This window comes from Anomaloglossus baeobatrachus (genome assembly GCF_048569485.1).
Source record: "Anomaloglossus baeobatrachus isolate aAnoBae1 chromosome 5 unlocalized genomic scaffold, aAnoBae1.hap1 SUPER_5_unloc_3, whole genome shotgun sequence".
In the NCBI taxonomy this organism is placed as follows: domain Eukaryota; kingdom Metazoa; phylum Chordata; class Amphibia; order Anura; family Aromobatidae; genus Anomaloglossus; species Anomaloglossus baeobatrachus.
The window spans coordinates 1,978,236-1,999,571 of NW_027441806.1; the positions used below are offsets into that span (position 1 = coordinate 1,978,236).

General features: G+C 43.8%; 1 protein-coding gene across 1 annotated transcript in view; it reads left to right on the plus strand.

Moving 5' to 3' along the window:
• The window catches only part of LOC142259153 (uncharacterized), a 61,694-nt gene that overhangs the window by 9,299 nt on the left and 31,059 nt on the right, over positions 1-21,336 (plus strand). Inside the window, 1 exon segment of the mRNA XM_075331658.1 lies at positions 1,484-4,233. Coding sequence (XP_075187773.1) covers positions 1,484-4,233 — 2,750 coding nt within the window.

Sequence of the window (21,336 nt, forward strand, 5' to 3'; positions counted from 1 at the left end):
GTCTTGATGAATTGGAGCCCTAATGTTTATCTGCTACCCTGCTACCTGCTTTGGTTACAAAGCCTAAGGATAGGCCATCAGCGTTACAGTCCCAGACAACCCAGTTGAATTTTCAGCATCTGTCTTTATTTTATTTTCGTCTTTAAAAAAAACCTCTTTGAAATTGTCTATGTTGTAGATCAATGTTTCATGGAGATGTTTGCAGGTTATGCCAACTGTCATGGCAGCGTCAGGATCTGTTGAAATGATAGTTTCTGGTATTTTGCATGTTAACTTCTCTGCTGTCTGTGAGCAGCGCAGGGAGACACAGCCGTCAAACCACAGGCTTGAGCAGGCTAGTAAGGGTTATTCTCTGCTGGGCTGCTTGTTAATGTCTGTGATCACATGCTGTAGAGGAGAAAGTATTGTTTGCTCCCGTTCTGTACATGCTGGCTGGACTATTTGATTAATGCCAGCTATAGTTTACCTATACTGATCTGGTGAGGTGTTGTGATCCAGACTTATGGGTATTTATTGTGCATTATTACTGTGAGCTGTTGTGGTGTTAACCCTTGTTGTCATTTTTGTTGCTGCCTTCCTGCTCTTGCTTTTCTCCTTAGCCTCTCACTGTTTATTTTTGTGAGTTTGCAATGTGTCCTATCTGTATTTCCATCATAATCCTGCCCCTTCCTTCCCTTGGGGATCACAGATTAAATCTAGTCAGGAGACTAGTAATGCACGAGACTGCGGCATCTCCATCTTCAGGGGTAATCCAGAGGTTAGGAATAGCTTAGGGTCCCCTAGTGTGAGGGACAGTATAGGAGCCCCTGTCCCTCATTATCCTGCAGTCACATTGTGACAATCAATCAGATTATTTACTGTAGCACATTCCAGATAACTGGTGCTAGGAATGGGAGAGCCGAATTAACAAAGATGTAACTCTTAAGGTCGCTTTACACACAATGATATCGCTAGCGATCTCGTTAGCGATGTGACACATCCAGATCGTTGCTACGATTTGCCGAGATCGCTCATATGTCGTTTTGTAGCGGTCACACGTACCCATCTCACAAACGACGCTATATCGTTCAGCGAGATATTGTTTGACTAAGGCGGTCATGTAGATGTTGTTCGTCGTTGGCAGGGTGTCAAACGTAGCAATAGGTCTGCTGCGTTCCAAACGACGAACAATATTTTTAAACTGAAAGTCGTGTCAACGATCAACGATTTTCGCTATTTTTAAGATCGTTCGGAGTCGCACGTAGGTGTCACACGCAACAACGTCGTTAAAGACGACGGAAGTGCGTCACGAAAACCGTGACCCCAACGACATATCATCAGATAAATCGTGGCATGTAAAGGGGCCTTTAGATCTCGATTTTGGACAACAGATTCAGAATAATTTTTTCACTAATTTAATTTCTGATGTTATGGTTTAAAAAAATAAATGTACTTTCAAGATAATATCATTAAAAATTAATAACTTTGTGTTTATTTTTATCAGTTCACTGTATTGGGAGTTCAGATGGATCTCTAATATCTTCAGAATTTATAACAGATGATGAAAGTATCCCACATGATACATATGAAGAGCATGCTGTTGTCCCAGATATAAATCCTGTCTTTCCTCGGAAAGCTCTATCGTCTGAGTTTTTCAAACAAGCCCAAAATTCCCATTTATCACAGAATTGTAAGCAGAATAAAAGTTACAGAAGGAATGGGGAATATGAAACGAATGAAACGGTTCCTACAAGGGAGAAGCCATTTTCATGTTTAAAATGTGGGCAATGTTTTACCAGGAAATCACATCTTGTTGACCATCAAAAATATCACACTGGGAAGAAACCATTTTTATGTCAAGAATGTGGGAAATGTTTTATTCAGAAATCATATCTTTTTAAACACCAAAGATCTCACACAGGGGAGAAGCCATTTTTAAGCCCAGAATGTGAAAAATGTTTTATTCCAAGAATAACCCTTGCTAACGATCAAAAAATTATCTCTAGGAAGAACCCATTTTCATGCTCAAAGTGTGGGAAATGTTTTATTCAGAAATCACAACTTGTTAGACATCAGAACATTCACACAGGGGAGAAGCCATTTTCATGTTCAGAATGTGGAAAATGTTTTATTCAGAAATCAAACTTTGTTAGACATCAGAAACTTCACACAGGGGAGAAACCATTTTCATGTTCAGAATGTGGAAAATGTTTTATTCAGAAATCAGATCTTGTTGTGCATCAGAGATCTCACACAGGGGAGAAGCCGTTTTCATGTTCAGAATGTGGAACATGTTTTATTCAGAAATCAAACTTTGTTAGACATCAGAAACTTCACACAGGGGAGAAACCATTTTCATGTTCAGAATGTGGAAAATGTTTTATTCGGAAATCAGATCTTGTTTTGCATCAGAGATCTCACACAGGGGAGAAGCCGTTTTCATGTTCAGAATGTGGGAAATGTTTTATTGAGAACTCAAATTTTGTTAGACATCATAAAATTCACAGAGAGGAGAAGCCATTTTCATGTTCAGAATGTGGGAAATGTTTTATTCAGAAATCAGATCTTGTTGTGCATCAAAGATCTCACACAGGACAGAAGCCATTTTCATGTTCAGAATGTGGAAAATGTTTTATTCAGAAATCAGACCTTGTTAGACATCACAAACTTCACACAGGGGAGAAACCATTTTCATGTTCAGAGTGTGGGAAATGTTTTATTCAGAAATCAAAACTTGTTGAGCATCAAAGATCTCACAAAGGAGAGAAGCCATTTTCATGTTCAGAATGTGGAAAATGTTTTATTCAGAAATCACACCTTGTTAGACATCATAAAATTCACACAGGGGAGAAGCCATTTTCATGTTCAGAGTGTGGGAAATGTTTTAGTCAGAAATCAGAATTTGTTAGACATCAGAAAATTCACACAGGGGAGTTGCCATTTTCATGTTCAGAATGTGGGAAATGTTTTATTCAGAGATCAAATCTTGTTAGACATCATAAAATTCACACAGGGGACAAGCCATTTTCATGTTCAGAGTGTGGGAAATGTTTTAGTCAGAAATCAGAATTTGTTAGACATCAGAAACTTCACACAGGGGAGAAACCATTTTCATGTTCAGAATGTGGAAAATGTTTTATTCAGAAATCAGATCTTGTTGTGCATCAGAGATCTCACACAGGGGAGAAGCCGTTTTCATGTTCAGAATGTGGAACATGTTTTATTCAGAAATCAAACTTTGTTAGACATCAGAAACTTCACACAGGGGAGAAACCATTTTCATGTTCAGAATGTGGAAAATGTTTTATTCGGAAATCAGATCTTGTTTTGCATCAGAGATCTCACACAGGGGAGAAGCCGTTTTCATGTTCAGAATGTGGGAAATGTTTTATTGAGAACTCAAATTTTGTTAGACATCATAAAATTCACAGAGAGAAGCCATTTTCATGTTCAGAATGTGGGAAATGTTTTATTCAGAAATCAGATCTTGTTGTGCATCAAAGATCTCACACAGGACAGAAGCCATTTTCATGTTCAGAATGTGGAAAATGTTTTATTCAGAAATCAGACCTTGTTAGACATCACAAACTTCACACAGGGGAGAAACCATTTTCATGTTCAGAGTGTGGGAAATGTTTTATTCAGAAATCAAAACTTGTTGAGCATCAAAGATCTCACAAAGGAGAGAAGCCATTTTCATGTTCAGAATGTGGAAAATGTTTTATTCAGAAATCACACCTTGTTAGACATCATAAAATTCACACAGGGGAGAAGCCATTTTCATGTTCAGAGTGTGGGAAATGTTTTAGTCAGAAATCAGAATTTGTTAGACATCAGAAAATTCACACAGGGGAGTTGCCATTTTCATGTTCAGAATGTGGGAAATGTTTTATTCAGAGATCAAATCTTGTTAGACATCATAAAATTCACACAGGGGACAAGCCATTTTCATGTTCAGAGTGTGGGAAATGTTTTAGTCAGAAATCAGAATTTGTTAGACATCAGAAAATTCACACAGGGGAGTTGCCATTTTCATGTTCAGAATGTGGGAAATGTTTTATTCAGAGATCAAATCTTGTTAGACATAAAAAAATTCACATAGGGGCGAAGCGATTTTCATGTTCAGAATGTGGGAAATGTTTTATTGAGAAATCAGATCTTGTTGTACATCAAAGATCTCACACAGGGAAGAAGCCATTTTCATGTTCAGAATGTGGGCAATGTTTTACTAGGAAATCAGGTCTTGTTAAACATGTGAAGAAGCCGCACAGGGAAGGGAACCTTTTTCATGTTGTGAATAATTGAAATGTTTAACTGGTAAATCAAGTCTTGCCGACATCTGAAAACCAACAGAACGGAGCAGCCATTCTTGCTTTCAGAATTTGCCAAATGTTTTTAAGACTAATCAGATCCTGTTGTCCGATGAGTCACACAGGAGAAGCCATCATGATGTACTATAATTCAAAGAGTTTTATAAAAAAAAAAAAATTGGCTACAATTGCTCAAGTAAGAATTTGTGAGGAACAGAACAATTTTATTTCTTTTTAAACTTATGGTCCAAAAAATACAATAAGACACACCTAGGTTTTGAAGGAGGAATATAGGGAAAAAGATTGACACAAAAAATGTGGTCATGACACACTGCTATGGGGGGGATCTGCTGCTGACACTTACTGGGATATAATCCCCCAATTCTGTACTGATGTCACCCATCCTGGGCCCCTTTCAGGTACTGTTGATGTGTCTCCCATCCTTGTGTATATTGTATATCCATTCTGGTATATATGTTGCCCATCTTTATCCCATCCTGGTATAAATGATCCCCATCCTGGTATATATGGTTCACGTCCTAGTATATATGTCCCCATTGTTGTATATATAGCCCTCTTCTTGGGCCCTTTCTGGTATATATTTCCCCATCACGCTGTAAACATAAGAAAAGAAACGATTATACGCCCCATCCCTCTGCTCTCCCGGTGCACGGTGTTCTCTTCTGATGCTGGCAAGTGACTTCAGCATGTAAGCGCAGAAGTGCATGACATTACTGCCATGTGCCCTCAGTTACACGCAGACGTAAGTGTTAGAGAATAGTCAGCCATAATGTGCTGAGCAGCCATGTTGTATTTAACAGCCATCTTGGGAAGACTTGAGCAAACTAACTTTGCAGCTAATGAGATGCACTGGCTAGAGTTCTCCCCCCAGAGAGGAGATAGAGATGACATCAGTGTAATTAGCAAGTATAAGAAAAGGTCCAAAAAAGGTTAAATCGAATAGAAGAATACAATTGCATCAGTTGATAGATGGTGATGTGTCGTCATGAATAGCAGGTGTATTGAATTGATAAAGAAATTAAGGTGTCAATAGAGTTGTCAGTGTGTGAAGAGTTATGTGAAGTAGAGGCGCCTTCAGGGATCAGAAATGTCAGCAATGACGACATGGCTGAACTAGTGAAAAGTATCATGGAGGCCCATAGGAATCCAATAGGTTTTTACCGCAATGCTCATAAATAATGTCATGATGTATCATTATATTCTTTATTCTCCAACGTATACGCCTTTCTCTGCAGTATGAGCTTTCCTTTGTCTAACATGTATAAGAGCCGCACACGCCTTTCGGGGGACACTTAATCTGTTGCTAATTCTGCTGTTCTGCCAGACACCTTTGTGTGTCATCCTGCCACATAACCTGTCTTATCTGCTCTGTTGCTATCTCGGAATAAACTTCAGTCTTTGCTTGGAACGGATTGTCTACAACGTCTTCTTAGCTCTCAAGGTCTACGGACATTTTCTTTCAGTAAGCTGCCAGAATATTCACTGCTCCCCACAGCCAGGATTATGGGTTAGGGGAGCAGTGAATATTCAATGTCTAATAGTAGACACACGTAATCGCCCAGTCATAGCAGTAAGCGGGCTGCTTAGTAATCATGTGTACCCGATATTAAAGAGAATGAATATTCGCTGCTCCCCATGCTAATAATACCGCCTACTGCTTTTTTTTTTTTAAATCAGATACTTTTTTATTAAAACAGAGTACATACAACAGAATAACAAATCGGCATCCAAATTAAATTTATCACATCTATTACCCCTTTAACTCCCCCTCCCGCCCCCCTCCCCCACCCCGGCAGCAACACTTCTCCCCGATACTACATCCCATATAGTACACACTTATAATACCCTTCAACTGTAGTATAGAACCATCCCGTTGTGCAGGAGGAACAACTAGTAACACAAATAAAACAAAACATACACATCAGAGGTCTCAGACGGCTATCCCCGTCCCATATCAGTTTACTGGTCCATCACTCGTCCTATCCGCATTGCAGCCAAGGAGACCAGAGCTTCTCAAACATTTTAACATTCCCCCTTCTTTCATACACTCCCCGTTCCAGCTGAAGAATACACTTCACCCTTTTAATGTACTCTCCCCTGGTCGGGGGGTCTTTTTTAATCCAGGACCTGGCGATTAGCTTTCTTGCCGCATACAGCAGCCTAGCAATGACAATTTTCATAGTATTTTCCACCCCAAGCTCCTCAACATATCCCAATAGGCATATCACTGGTTCCCTGGGGAGGACACACCCATATGTTCTTCCTATCTTGTGGATAACCTTAGTCCAAAAGGAGACCAGTCTCGGACAAGACCACATCATGTGAAAAATACCTGCGTCAGATCCCTGACACCTTGGACACTCCGAATTCCTTTTCAACCCCATTTTAAACATCAGTAAGGGAGACCTATATACCCGGTGAATCACGTATAGGTGAGACAGTCTGGCCGGTTCGCTCATGGAAAGTTTAGGGACATACGCCAGGATACTCTCCCACACCTCCTCCGTTATCGGCCCAACTTCCTCCTCCCATTTAGATTTGGTTTTAATTGGGTATTCTAACAGAAAGGTATGTAGTATATCTTTATACGTGCCAGAAATGATCCCTTTAGTGCTTCCTCCGCCCTTACACACATACTCCAGTACCAGGTCAGTCTGTATGGCCACACTTTGTTTAGCCGCTTGGGCTGCAATCGCATGTTTTAATTGTCTGTAGTGGAGCCAGCCGGACGCCGGTAACTGAAACTCACTCTGTAACTGCGGGAACGATTTCACAATTCCTCCGTCCAATATCTGATGCATGTATATCACACCCTTGCGTCTCCACTCCTCAATATTCCCCATTTTCTGAATCTCCGGGAGATTACTGTTATCCCAGATAGGTGTAAACTTGGTTAACCGGGTCACCCCTCTCACCCTTTTCAGCCTATCCCAGGTCTTATTTATAAGTGCCATTGTAGGAGACGTTCTACCCAGGAGCCCCACCGCACCATCCTCTAGTCCCATTACCAATGGACTTCTACCCACTATGTATTCCAGTACTTCTTTAATGCCCCCATCTTTCTCTCGATCAGACCAACCCCTGAGGTGTTGACATTGCGCCGCTATATAATACAATTCCGGATTTGGGATTGCTAGACCCCCCTCATCCTTCGGCCTTTGTAAAGTCTCTAATCGCACCCTAGGCTGCTTTTTACCCCACACCAGGTCCCTAAACAGCGAGTTTATCCCTTTAAATCTTTTCCTTGAAATACAAACAGGGGCATTGTGCAGTATGTATAGGAGTTTAGGCATTACTACCATCTTTAGTAAATTAACCCTTCCAACAACTGACAAATGTAGCTTGATCCAGGCATCCACCTTGGTTCTCAATTTTTTAAGGAGCGGCCATAAGTTCACCTGTATGTATTTTTCTACTGGCAGAGATATCTGGATACCTAGATATTTAAATTCATCCACATTCTTCAATTTGTTAGCCCCAGTATCCTCATTTGTCCAGGCTACTTCCCCATCCACCTTAAAGAGGCTCGATTTAGACCAATTAATGGTCAGTCCCGAAACTTCTCCAAATTTCTCTATTATCTGCATGGCATGATCCAATGAGGCTGATGGATCCCCCAAGAAAAGTAATAAATCGTCAGCATAAAGAGCTATTTTCTCCTCTAAATGCCCATACTTAAATCCATGGATCTCCTTTGTTTTCCTAATGGCCGCCGCTAGAGGCTCTATTGCAATAGCAAATAGGAGCGGCGATAGTGGGCAGCCCTGTCTCGTTCCCCGGTGCAACTCAAACGCTGAGGAGGTCATACCGTTAACTCTAACTTTAGCAGTAGGCCTATTATACAACAGCTGCACCCACTTTACAAACCGTGGGCCAAAACCCATATGCTGCAACACTTTCCACAGATACCCCCACTCAACACTATCGAACGCTTTCTGGGCATCTAACGAAGCGATCACCCTCCGGCCAGGGTTGTCAGGCGGCAACTGTAGATTAAGGTACAATCTCCTGATATTAGCAGCTGTCGACCTATTGGCCATGAACCCTGATTGGTCCATATGGATTAGGTTAGATATAACTCCAGTCAGCCGGTTTGACAACACCTTAGCCAGAAGCTTCACGTCCGCTGTTAATAACGAGATGGGTCTATATGAGTCTGGAAGCCTCGGATTTTTATCCTCCTTAGGAATTACTACTATTATTGCTTCTCTCATAGATTCAGGCAATACACCTTCCCCCTCCGCCACCTCAAAGACTTTCAATAGTTTGGGTAATAGGATTTCTTCTAACTGTTTATAAATTTCAACTGGTAGCCCGTCTGCTCCCGGTGCCTTGTCATTGCTCATGCCATGCAGAGCGCCCTCCAGTTCATCAATAGTAATAGGTGACTCCAGTTTATCTCTATCCACCACAGACAACACAGGAAGCTCACCTCGCTCAAGAAATGAGTCCACCTCTTCCACCCTCATCTCTCCGCTAGAAGAATATAGCGTGCGATAGAAATCTTTAAAGACCTCAAGGATCGCCTCAACCTCAGTGACCTGTGTCCCCTCCACCGTGTCCATACCATGCACAAATGAACTACTCCTTTGAGCTGCAGCTATGACCGATAATAGATGACCAACTTTTTCCCCCTCCTCATAAAAATGCAATTTTTGGAATGCCTGCTTCCTTACCGCCTTCTCCAAAAGCATCTTATTAACCTGTTCATGCGCCTGCCTAAGATTTTGCTTCGTGTCCGTAGTAGTACTCCGGATTGCTTCCAGCTCTGCCTTATCTAAGGCCTCCAGCCTATCTTTCTCATCCTGCCTCGTCTGTGTTTTACGTTTACAGATATCCCTGAACAGGAGCCCCCTGAGGTATGCCTTCATCGCATCCCATACCACCAGCGGACCAGTGCTACCCTCGTTGTGGATAAAGAAATCCCCAAGATCCCGTTCTATATTCCCCATATTAATATGACGGATCCATGCTGGATGAAGCTTCCATTCTCCCCTCCTTCCCCCTGTCAGGGTTCCCCGTCGTATGGACACTAGAATTGGGCTATGATCTGAAATCACTCTTGTCAGATATTGCACGTCACTTATCATTGCATCCATCAGATCACTAGCTAGAGCCATGTCAATGCGGGACAGAGTGTTATGTGAAGCCGAATAACAAGAGAAGCAGGATACCCTCCCATTCCTCACTCGCCAGGCATCCACCATTCCAAGTTCCCCAATAAGAGTGCCAAACGAAGTCATACAACTATCCTGAATACCTGGAGGTCTACTACTCCTATCCCAGTACAGGTCTATCACATTATTGAAGTCCCCCACCAGTAAAAAAGGGATTACTCCCCCCTTCTCAGAGAACTCCCTTATCTCCCTTAGTTTGGTGCACTTATATGGAGGTGGTATATATATTGCAGCTATACACATGAGTCTGCCAAATATTTTACACTTGACGGCCACACACTGTCCCTCTTTATCCACATACACTTCTATCTCTTCATATTGCACAGAGTTATGGATCAGCAGTGATACACCCCTTGCATAGTTGGAAAAGGTGGAGTGATAGGCCTTCTGCACCCATCTCCTATTTAAAACATGTGTTGTCTCCTTTGTTAGATGCGTTTCTAGTAGACATATTACTGACGGGTTCTGGTCTTGAACATATTTAATTATTGCCGCTCTCCTAGACCTATCTGATAACCCTCTAATATTCCAACTCAACACCTTAATTCTATCCCCCATTATCCCACCCAGTAAAACCATCAAACCTTGTAGTATCTCCCCATGCTGCCTCTACCCTACCCCTTTCCCCCCTGCTCCCCTCCCCTCCTACTCCCCACCACTTCCTGTTTTCGAGTACTCCCGTGAAGCATCGGGTTTTCCAAACCTGGTCCATAATCCCTACTAAATTCCCCCCTACCTCCCTCGCCTTCCCCTCTTAGACACATTTTAAAACTCGTCCCTTTTCCAACAATTCTCCACTCCCCCCCTTTCTATGTATAATCATATTCCACTCAATATTCAACCAATATAACAGTAAAATGGCGAACAGTAATTAAACTGGAATCTCAAATTGTAAATACCCCCACCGCGCCAAATTAGGCAGTCCCCATGTCCTGCGAAGCTCACATCAAACCCTTCGCATTCCCCCTGCATACTACCTCAATCCCAAAGGGAAGGAGAAAAAAAAAAAAAAAAGAAAAAACAAGAAGGGTCCCCTGTAAGCTCCTAAGGATGTTGTAGAGCCTCAGCCGGCCTTCTCCAACACACTGCAGATTCAGACAGTCAGCTCATTCCTTCAAACGGATCCGCTTTTCGTTTGCGTCCAACCACTGCATGGCTTCCTCTGGAGTTGTAAAAAAGTGCACCCGCTCCAACGCCGTCACTCTTAGCTTTGCCGGGAACATCATTGAGTATTGCACCCCCATCTCTCGCAGGCGCCTCTTTACTCCTGTAAAAGTCATACGTAGCTTTTGAACAGAAATGGAGTAGTCCAGGTATATGGAAATTCTCTGGCCGTCAATCATAAGATCCTCCATGTCTCTTGCCTTTCGCAGTATAGTGTCCCTGTCTCTGTAGTTGAGGAGCTTGGCTAGCATAGTGCGAGGGCCCCTGCCTGCTGGTTGTGGCTGCATCGGGACTCTGTGTGCACGTTCCACAGCATAGAGCTTGGATAAGACATTAGCACCCATTTTCCCCCTGAGCCAGTCTTCTACATATTCAGTGGGGTTTCTTCCTTCCGCTTTCTCAGGGATGCCGACAATTCGGATGTTATTTCTTCTAGAGCGGTTCTCTAAATCATCATTTTTTGCCGTGATTTCAGCTATCTGCTGTGCAAATGTTTTTTCAGACTTTTGTAGTTTTGTAATATGATCCTCTGTTATCCCCACTCTCTCCTCTACAGCCGCTGTTCTCAGATCGGCTTTCTTGAGGTCTTTCTTAATGTCAGCAACCTCTGCCTGTAATCCCTTAACTTGCTTCGTCAGGGAAGTCAGAGCCTCTTTACAAAAAGACACCACTGCAAAAATGTCCTTTAAAGTGGGGTTTTCTGGAGCCTGGTCTGCACTATGTGCTTCCTCTACTTCTCCTGTCTTATCTTGCTGCTGTTCACCATCCCCCATCTCATCAGAGCTGGCATTGTCTTCTCCCTCCTCACCTCTGTTATCTGTATGCTGATGTGATTTCTCTGAAGTCCGGGCAAATTTCTCCAGCCTTGCCGCGACCTGCATCCTCTCCTGACAGGCTGCATTCACTTTCTCAGCTTCCTGCCTTATCATGGCACCATCCTGAGAGCTGGGGACTTTCCCGCCTACATTATCTTTTTGCCTGTGACGGACCATGGCACCTCTCTGCATCCACCAGACTCACTCCAGATAAGTCCTCACCACCTTATCTTCCTGACAGCCGGCTGAGGCAGTGATAACAGCGGTATTCAGGGATTTATCAAGGGAGTTTGCAGGAGAGCTCCACAAACACGTCTCTTCACATTGCCGTCCAGGCCACGCCCCATACCGCCTACTGCTTGGTTGGCGCTGGTTTCATTGCCTAGAGGTGGGCGGGATTATGGCGTGGGGAGCAGTGAATATTCATTTTCTTTTTTAGCTGGCACACTATTAGCCTTTTTGAGAGCCTTTAGGAACATTTGTGAAAGCTTTTGATACTGGATTATATTTAGATAATTCACTAATCTCAGGTTGCCCACTGCTTTATTTACTAAAAAGCGCAGCCCCAGATTAGAGATAGCAACTCTTAAGTATATCACATTGTATATAATTGCATTTCAAAGCTTGTTGTTTTGTTAATAAATGCTTGTAAATATATATTCTTCATGCCTGTCTTTCTCTATTGTCTAGATGTGATGATTTTGCCTCAGAACCTCTGGAGTTGGCGCAGACCTGTAGACATTTCACACCAAAATAGTGAGGGGAGAATTGAATCACACTGTGCATTCTAGATATGTGGAAGTTGTCAAGACGCTCTGGTCCCAAATCATCAAAGCTTTTATGCCAAAAGAAACTGTCACAAAAATTTGGAAAGTTGTGCCAAGATTTGGCATTTTCACTCTAAAATTGGCAGAGCTTATGTGGGACGGGGGCGTGACACCACAGCTCCTTTAATTCATGACGAGCTGTGGTGTTCCCTATGCCAGAAATCTCACTCCAGTGTCTGATGGGAGTAATATTTCTAGCATGGCACAAGGAGGCACATTCCACTCGTCACACGCTCCAGATTCATGAGGAGGCATTTACCTCTTCATGAATCAGGAGTGGACCCCGCAGAAATGGGGCTTTTTATGTTATAAAATTGATTCCTTTACAAAGGATAATTGTTGTAATGAAAAAAACTAAAGGATTTTATCTGTCTGATATCCAAGAGATTACTTTTTTTGTGGGGCTACCCACACATAGAGATATACCGACCCGTTGAAGTTCGGGTTTTTCAGTCGGACTTTAAATAAAGTTCAGTTCGGGAACCGGACTTGTCCTGAACCCCGTTGGAAGTCACTGATTGGGCAGTTCGGGTCTCTGCCCACATGTATCCAGCCATAAACAGAGTATTTATTACCGGGGGAGGGATGACGGAGTTTTTTCCTTGCACAAAATACACCTATAACAATGTTTTTACCTCCCCGTGAAAGCCATTCACACACTGCAAGCGGCTCGCACTGGGCCGAGCACTGAGTGTACCCGAGCTAGATCAAGTGGTTAGGATACATAAAGCACAAAAACTCCGAACTTTAACACTGATTTTTTTATATAAAGTCTGTATTTGGTACAAACCTCGAACTTTACTATTTAGGTTCATTCGTCTCTGCCCACAAACCTTTATTACAGTGTAGATTATGGGTGTAGAAGAGACCAGAACTGAAAGGGGTCTATCTCTTGGTGGAGAGGAAGTAACATTTATGGTACCTATTCTGGGGTTTTGTGAATTTAATGGGATTCGGTCACTAAGTGTTTATCCTTAATTAAAAATGAGAATAATATAAAGACAGTGTCACATTAGGTACAGGGAAGTACCAAGTGAATGGCGAAAGGGAAACCCTGTGTATAGCAAAGGGGAAGATGGTGACTTCTAACTAAATCTATCGCTGGGCCCTGGGTTCCCTTACAGCCTTAGATAGGTTCCACATCTATGAACCGAGCCGGATACCTGACCCTGGTCTGGACCCTAGGTGGGATGAGCTCTTCGTCAACCCCACTAGGCACTAAAGGACACACAGGGATAACAAACAAGGGGAAACAATATACATCTTATCTGTAGATGACTCAGTAAGAAGGTCAGTAAAGAGCAGCAACAATCCTACTGATGCGTGCAAGCCACCTGCTTGCATCCAGAGCTTGCGAAGGAACTCTTACCAGCACCAATTCAGGGAACATGTACTTAAACCCAAGGGGATATACAGATGATTAACAGCAGAAGGGAAGGGGAGCTCTGCTGGGTACTACAGGAAAAAGGATGAAAACCCAGCAGAGGAGCTACCTAGTACACTGAATACTGACAGCAGCAAAAATAGAAAGTCAGGGACCATTTTGCACAGCCAGACTCTGTGACTTTCTATTGCCAGACACCATAGTACTGTCTGTTACCTGTGACAGACAGGGACTCTGATTCCAATGATGTGTCATTTACTGAGCTGCTTGCTGTTTTGATAAAATTACAGTATTATTATTAGGGGATTATCACTAGAGAACTAGTAAACCAGCAGCCATGTATCCTCCATCTCCATCAGCTCTGTATAACCCCACCTCACCCCTGATTGGCAGCTTTCTGTCTATGCTTATTGTACACAGCAGCCAATCAGTGATGTGGGTGGGGTTATACACAGAGGAGTATTTTGAGAACTGGTAGATCTTAACCCCTTCACGACCGCGGGCAGTAAAATTACGTCCTATTTTAACGTGACTTAACGACCAGGGACGTAATTTTACTGCCTAAACTTCATTTGATTGCCGTGGCCATAGCAATGGCTTTCAAATGATGTCCCCTGCTGTTTCTTACAGCAGGGGACCTTTGCTTGACCCCAGGGGGGCGGCATCGCCACCCCCTATTGACGATCGATATGATTGGCTGTTCAAATCTGAACCGCCAACCACATCGTTCGCACTAATTTCGGCAAAAATAATGCCCGAATTAGTGCGATACTGTGAGATCCAGCTATGAGATGCCGCAGCTGCTGCAGCATATCATAGGTGGACCTCAAACATGTCGCCCCCAGCCCCTACAGCACTGATTGGAGTGATCGAGCTATGACGCGCAATCGCTCCAATCAGTGTGCAGTGGGGCGGTCTGATCTGCCGGTGGCCGCCTCCCCAGGCCTGTGCTGGCCTGCGAGCCCTCCCTTAACATGTCTGCAGCGTGCAGTGGCTGGTACTTGTGGTACCACGCCACCGCTGCTGCCGCCGCCGTAGCTGAGGTCACCGCTCCTGTTGCACGTGAGTACTGTGCTCACCTTGCAGCCCGTGCGCGCTCCTGTGGTGCCCCTGCGCGCTCCCGTGTTAGCCCCTGCCCGTGCCCCCCTGCGATCTGCCCCCCCGACATCTTGATCTTCCCCCCCCCCGACATCCCGATCTGCTCCCCCCGCAATCTGACTGCCTCTTCCATTATCTCTATTCTGCTTCTGCAGCTCCCTCTCCGGTCTCCCCCTCTGCTCTCCCCTCCCCCCTCTGCTCTCACCCCCCCCCTCTCCCCCTCTGCTCTCCCCCCTTTGCTCTCCCCCCCTCTGCTCTCCCCCGACGTCCTCTTACCTGTCTTCACCGGCCCGATCACATCTGCCTCCATCGCAGGGTCCTTCCTGGGCATTCTGCTGATCTGCCTGCTGCTCCTGTAAAGCTGTTCCTCCTGCAGCACTTCTGGTCAGTGATCCTCTGGGTACTGTGAGTATAATAACTTTTTTTTTTTTTTCTGGATCCCCTGTCCATTTTTACACCTCATCCTTCCGTGCGTCCCGCTAAGCACTGATCAGGGATGCAGATAACGTATCTGCATCCCTGCTCAATTTTTGGCGTGACTTTTTTTTTTTCCGTATCCCCGACGCTTTTTGTATGGCATCCGTCCGTGCGTCCCGCCAAGCGCTGATCAGGGATGCAGATAACGTATCTGCATCCCTGCTCAATTTTTGGCGTGACTTTTTTTTCCGTATCCCCGACGCTTTTTGTATCGCATCCGTCCGTGCGCCCCGCCAAGCGCTGATCAGGGATGCAGATAACGTATCTGCATCCCTGCTCAATTTTTGGCGTGACTTTTTTCCGTATCCGCAACGCTTTTTGTATCCCATCCGTCCGTGCGTCCCGCCGAGCGCTAATCAGGGATGCACATAACGGATCTGCATCCATGGTCAATTTTTGGCGTGAATTTTTTTTTTACATATCCCCGACGCTTTTTGTATCGCATCCGACCGTGCGTCCTGCAGCAGCCGATCAGTGCACTGCGTCTGTGCGTTTGAAAAGTCAAATGGCGCTCCTTCTCTTCTGAGCTCCGCCATTTGCCCAAACAATTACTTTCCACCACATGTGAGGTATCTACGTACTCAGGAAAAATTTCTCAATACGTTTTATGGTGCATTTTTTCCTGATAGCCTTGTGAAAAAAAAAGCTACCTAGTTGAAGCAACCGTTTTGTGGTAAAAAAAAAAATAATTTTTCTTTTCACAGCTCAACGTTATAAACTTCTGTGAAGCCCCCAGGTGTTCAAAGTGCTCACCAAACATCTAGAAAAATTATTTGAGGGCTCTAGTTTCCAAAATGGTGTCACTTGTGGGGGAGCTCCACTGTTTAGGCACCATAGGGGTCTCCAAACGTGACATGGCGTCCGCTAATGATTCCAACCAATTTTGCTGTCAAATGGCGCTCCTTCTCTTCTGAGCCCCGCCATGCGCCCAAACAATTACTTTCCACCACATATGAGGTATCTGCGTACTCAGGAGAAAATGCACAATACATTTTATGGTGCATTTTTTCCTGATAGCCTTGTGAAAAAAAAGCTACCTAGTTAAAGCAACCGTTTTGTGGTAAAAAAAAATTTTTTCTTTTCACGGCTCAACGCTATAAACTTCTGTGAAGCCCCCAGGTGTTCAAAGTGCTCACCAAACATCTAGAAAAATTATTTGAGGGCTCTAGTTTCCAAAATGGGGTCACTTGTGGGGGAGCTCCATTGTTTAGGCACCTCAGGGGGTCTTCAAACCCGACATGGCGTCCGCTAATGAGTGCAGCTAATTTTGCGTTCAAAAATTCAAATGGCGCTCCTTCCCTTCCGAGCTCTGCCGTGTGCCCAAACAATTGATTTTTACCACATATGGGGTATCAGCGTACTCAGGAGAACATGCACAATAAATTGTATTGTGCACTTTCTCTTTTCTCCCTTGCAAAAATGAAAATTTTATGGCTAAAGTAACATTTTTGTGTTAAAAAGTAAAATTTTCATTTTTTCCTTCCACATTGCTTTGGTTCCTGTGAAGCACCTAAAGGGTTAATAAACTTATTGGATGTGGTTTTGAGCAGTGTGAGGGGTGCAGTTTTTAGAATGGGGTCACTTTTGGGTATTTTCTGTCACCTAGGTCTCTCAAAGTCACTTCAAATGTGATGTGGTCCCTAAAAAAAATTATTTTGTAAATTTTGTTGGAAAAATGAGAAATTGCTGATGACCTTTGACCCGTTCTAACTTCCTAACGAAAAAAATATTTGTTTCGAAAATTGCGCTGATGTAAAGTAGACAAGTGGGAAATGTTATTTAGTAACTATTTTGTGTGACATATCTCTCAGATTTATGGGCATAAATTTTCAAAGTTTAAAAATTGCGAAATTTTCAAAATTTTCGCAAAATTTCCTAAATTTTCACAAATAAACGCAAAAAATATCGGCCTAAATTTACCACTGACATGAAGTACAATATATCACGAAAAAACAATCTCAGAATCGCCGGGATCCGTTGAAGCGTTCCAGAGTTATAACCTGTCAAAGTGACACTGTTCAGAATTGCAAAAAATGGCCCGGTCATTAGGGTGTTTTAGTGGCCGGGGGTGAAGGGGTTAAGCAGATAAAATTGATTTTTATCAAAACTTCAGCAAGCAGCCAAGTAAGTGACACATCACTGGAATCAGGGTTTCTGCTTATATAGGTCAGTTGGACACACACTACAGGTAGCTTTGTTCCTCCTAATTTATAAACCACATCCTGAAACCATACGCTATTAAATGTTATATATTTAATCTGAAAAGTAGGAAGTATTTATAAAAATGTACAAAAGATTTTACAAATGGAAACAAAACAATACAGCATATACAATTACATAAAATGAAATAGAAAATTAGGGAACCTGGGTCACAGAAATGGCTTCAGATTTCTGGAAGGAAGGACTCCACTTGAACGTACAGTACAGACCAAATGTTTGGACACACCTTCTCATTCAAAGTTTTCTTTATTTCCATGACTCTGAAAATTGTACATTCACATTGAAGGCATCAAAACTATGAATTAACACATGTGGAATGAAATACTTAAAAAAGTGTGTCTTATATTCTAGGTTCTTCAAAGTAGCCACCTTTTGCTTTGATTACTACTTTGCATACATGTAACAATGTTAAAAAAGGAAGACCCTGATGATGAGGAGAGGGGACACCTCCTGCAACTCACCTGAGGCTGTACTCTATGCTCCCTAACGTCTCTATACGGGTCCTTGCTCCCATTGTCATCATGTGACTAGGCCTTTGCTCACCCTGATCTCACCTTGGCTAGTGAGAAGGATGGGAAAAGCAGTAGTATCACCACTCCAATAATACAACACAAGGTAAAGGATACAGAGGGAAAATAGACACAAAAAGTAAAAACACGTCAAGCTCTTCCAATGCAGCAAAACATCACAGCTGCAATAGTCACAACTCCTCAGCTTTTTCCAGAGACAGGTTCCTTCCACTTTTAATAACGATGAGGCGTGATCACAAAATAGATGCACCGGAGATTAAGGCTACAAAGGACAGCCAGATTAGAAAAAGTACCTAACCCCTACAGCACTAAAAGAAAGTAAATCCACTCAAATCAAGTTGTAAACCTATGAACAATAAGACGTTGTGACCTTCTGATCCCAGACTCACCAGAGGTCTCCCCAGAGCGGGACACACTCATCACACATTATCCATAAATTCATTTATTTTCAAGTTCATTTTTTCTTGTTCTGTATTGGAGATCTTCTCATATCCTTCTTATTGGTTCTCCTTCCTCCTCTTCATTTTCTGAATTCCAAAATTTTCTGAATGACGTATTAGAATACATTCTCAGGATTACAGTCTGAAGATTCCAGATCTGTAGATCTTTGCAGCGTCCGTGCAATAGTTATCGTGAGAGCTTTTCTTTAAAATTTACTTTTGTGAAAGAAGGTGTTTGCCCGACATTGCGCTATGAGACAAATGTCTATCATGGTGCAGAGAAAGGCGGCAATCGATCTCCCCCCTAGAAGTGGGACTCCTGGGACAGACAGGGGACACATTTGGAGTGGGAAAAATGTGTGATCAGTGTTGGACAGAAATAAAATCCATTTTAGTATAGATTATTACTTATGTTGTGCTCTGATCTGGAGGAACAGGAATTGTGAGCACTTTGGGAATTTCACAGAATGGATTGATAAAGGTATAACTAGATTGTACCCATTATTTAGAGGAATAATTATAATTAATTAATTTTATTCATTTATATAGCGCTATTAATTCCACAGCGCTTTACATACATTGGCAACACTGTCCCCATTGGGGCTCACAATCTAGAGTCCCTTTCTGTATGTCTTTGGAGTGTGAGAGGAAACCGGAGTACCCGGAGGAAACCCACGCAAACACGGGGAGAGCATACAAACTCCTTACAGATGTTGGAATGAAATATGTACATTGTGCAATGTTCAGCAAAGATTTGGGAAACAGAAGAATGACTTTCACTATCTGCAATTATTATTTTACTTGATAAAGGATAAAAATAAATGGCATTCACTGATAAAGGGGAGAATAGATCAATAGAAAACTAATCAATAGATGTAAGGGGAAGAAAAATTCAGAGTTGTCACAATTTTATCAATCATTTTGGATATTTGGATGACAACATCCACTTGTTACACGCCTGTCCCGTGTCTGGGATCTGCTCCTTCCCCCGCTCTGCTGAACTTTCCTGTGCTCCATGTTGGGCTTTGCAAGTAGCCTTTTATATTGTCTGTGCACCTGTCTGCAGTCTTCAGAACATCTCCAGACTATCTGTGGCCTCCAGCACCTCAGCTACCAATCTGCCTGTGGCTTCCAGTATGTCTGCCCCTGTCTGAGGTCTCCAGGACGTCTGCGGCTTCCAATACCTCAGTTACCTGTCTGCCTGTGGGTGTCAGTACTTCTGCAGCCTGTCTGCAGTCTTCAGGACTTCTGCTGTATGCCTGTGGTAGATTTTGCCTTTGCTGCTCGTCCCTGGTTTTCCAGGATATCTGCTACATGATGTCCGCTGTCTACCTACAGCTTCCATTACGTCTGACAGGAGAATTTCTTATTAATCAAAGAGGTTGAATTGATTTTCTCCAGTTGAAGACTTTATTCCTGTTCAGGGAGAGCCGCCAATAGCTTTGTTAACTTCTAGCCGGTAAGTAGTGAAACTCCAGGAATGTGACAGTAGGATTTTTTTAGCCTGCAGCTCCTCTATTGAGTACATGCGATGTTCCTCTAGATCAGGGATGGGGAACCTTTTTACTGCCAGGGGCCATTTGGAATTTTCTACCAACCCTTCAGGGGCCACACAAAATTATCAACTTGAAAATTACCTGGCTATATTTTGTCAAACAATTAATTAACTCATCCCTACTGTGGTGGCCGGAGCTGCTTCTCTTTGGTGCAGCTGTGATACTCGGTGATATTGATCATCTTGTTTCTCACAACTGCTTTTCCAGGTTTGTCTCGGTCTGGAGATGCTGGGGGCATACACATCAAAGGAGACGCTGGGGCGCATAAATTACAGGAGACACTGGGATTACACATCACAGGAGGGGCTTGGGCATATACATCACAGGAAGGGCTGAGGCATATATTGTACATCACAGGAGGGACTGGGGCATATACATCACAGGAGGGGATGGGGCATACACATCACATGAGGGGCTGGGGCATATACTGTACATCACAGGAGGGGCTGGGGCATATACATCACATGAGACGCTGGAGCATATACATCACATGAGACGCTGGAGCATATACATCACAGGAGGGGCTGTGGCATACACATCACAGGAGAGGCTGGGGCTTGTACATCACAGGAGGGGCTGGGGCATGTACATCACTGGAGGGGCTGGGGCATACACATCACAGGAGATGCTACAGGAGAGGCTGGGGCATGTATATCACAGGTCGGGCTGGGGGTGTGTACATCACAGGAGATGCTGGGGCATATACATCACTAGAGGGGCATGGACAGCCCTGGCGGTGGCACAGGCATGACTGGGGACAAGGACAGCACTGGCGGAGGCATGTACAGCACTAGTTGGCAACACGGACAGCACTAGGAGACAGCACTAAAAGGCAGCATGGACAGCACTAGGTGGTAGCACGGACAGCAATAGGTGGCAGCATGAAGATCACTAGGTGGCATCACTAGGGAGGCACAGACAGGACTGGGGGAGCATAGACATCACCAGGAGGGCACGGACTGCACTGGGGGCATAGACAGCAGTGGGAGGGTACAGACAGCAGTGGCGAGTACAGAGCACTGGGGAGTACACAGTACTGAGGGGAGGCACGCAGCACTGGGGAGCACGGACAGCATAAGGGGAGTACGGACAGCACTGACCATGGCATGGACAGCACTGGTGGCAGCATGGACAGCATTAGGTGGTGCGGACAGCACTGGGGGGGAGCATAGACATCACCCAGGGTGTACAGACAGCACTGGGGGGCACGGACAGCAGTGGGAGGTTACACAGCGCTGAGGGGGTACACAGCATTGGGGGGTACACACAGTACTAGGGGGTACACACTGCACTAGGGTCTATCTCATGTGCTACCTATACAGTCGTGTTTCTACACAT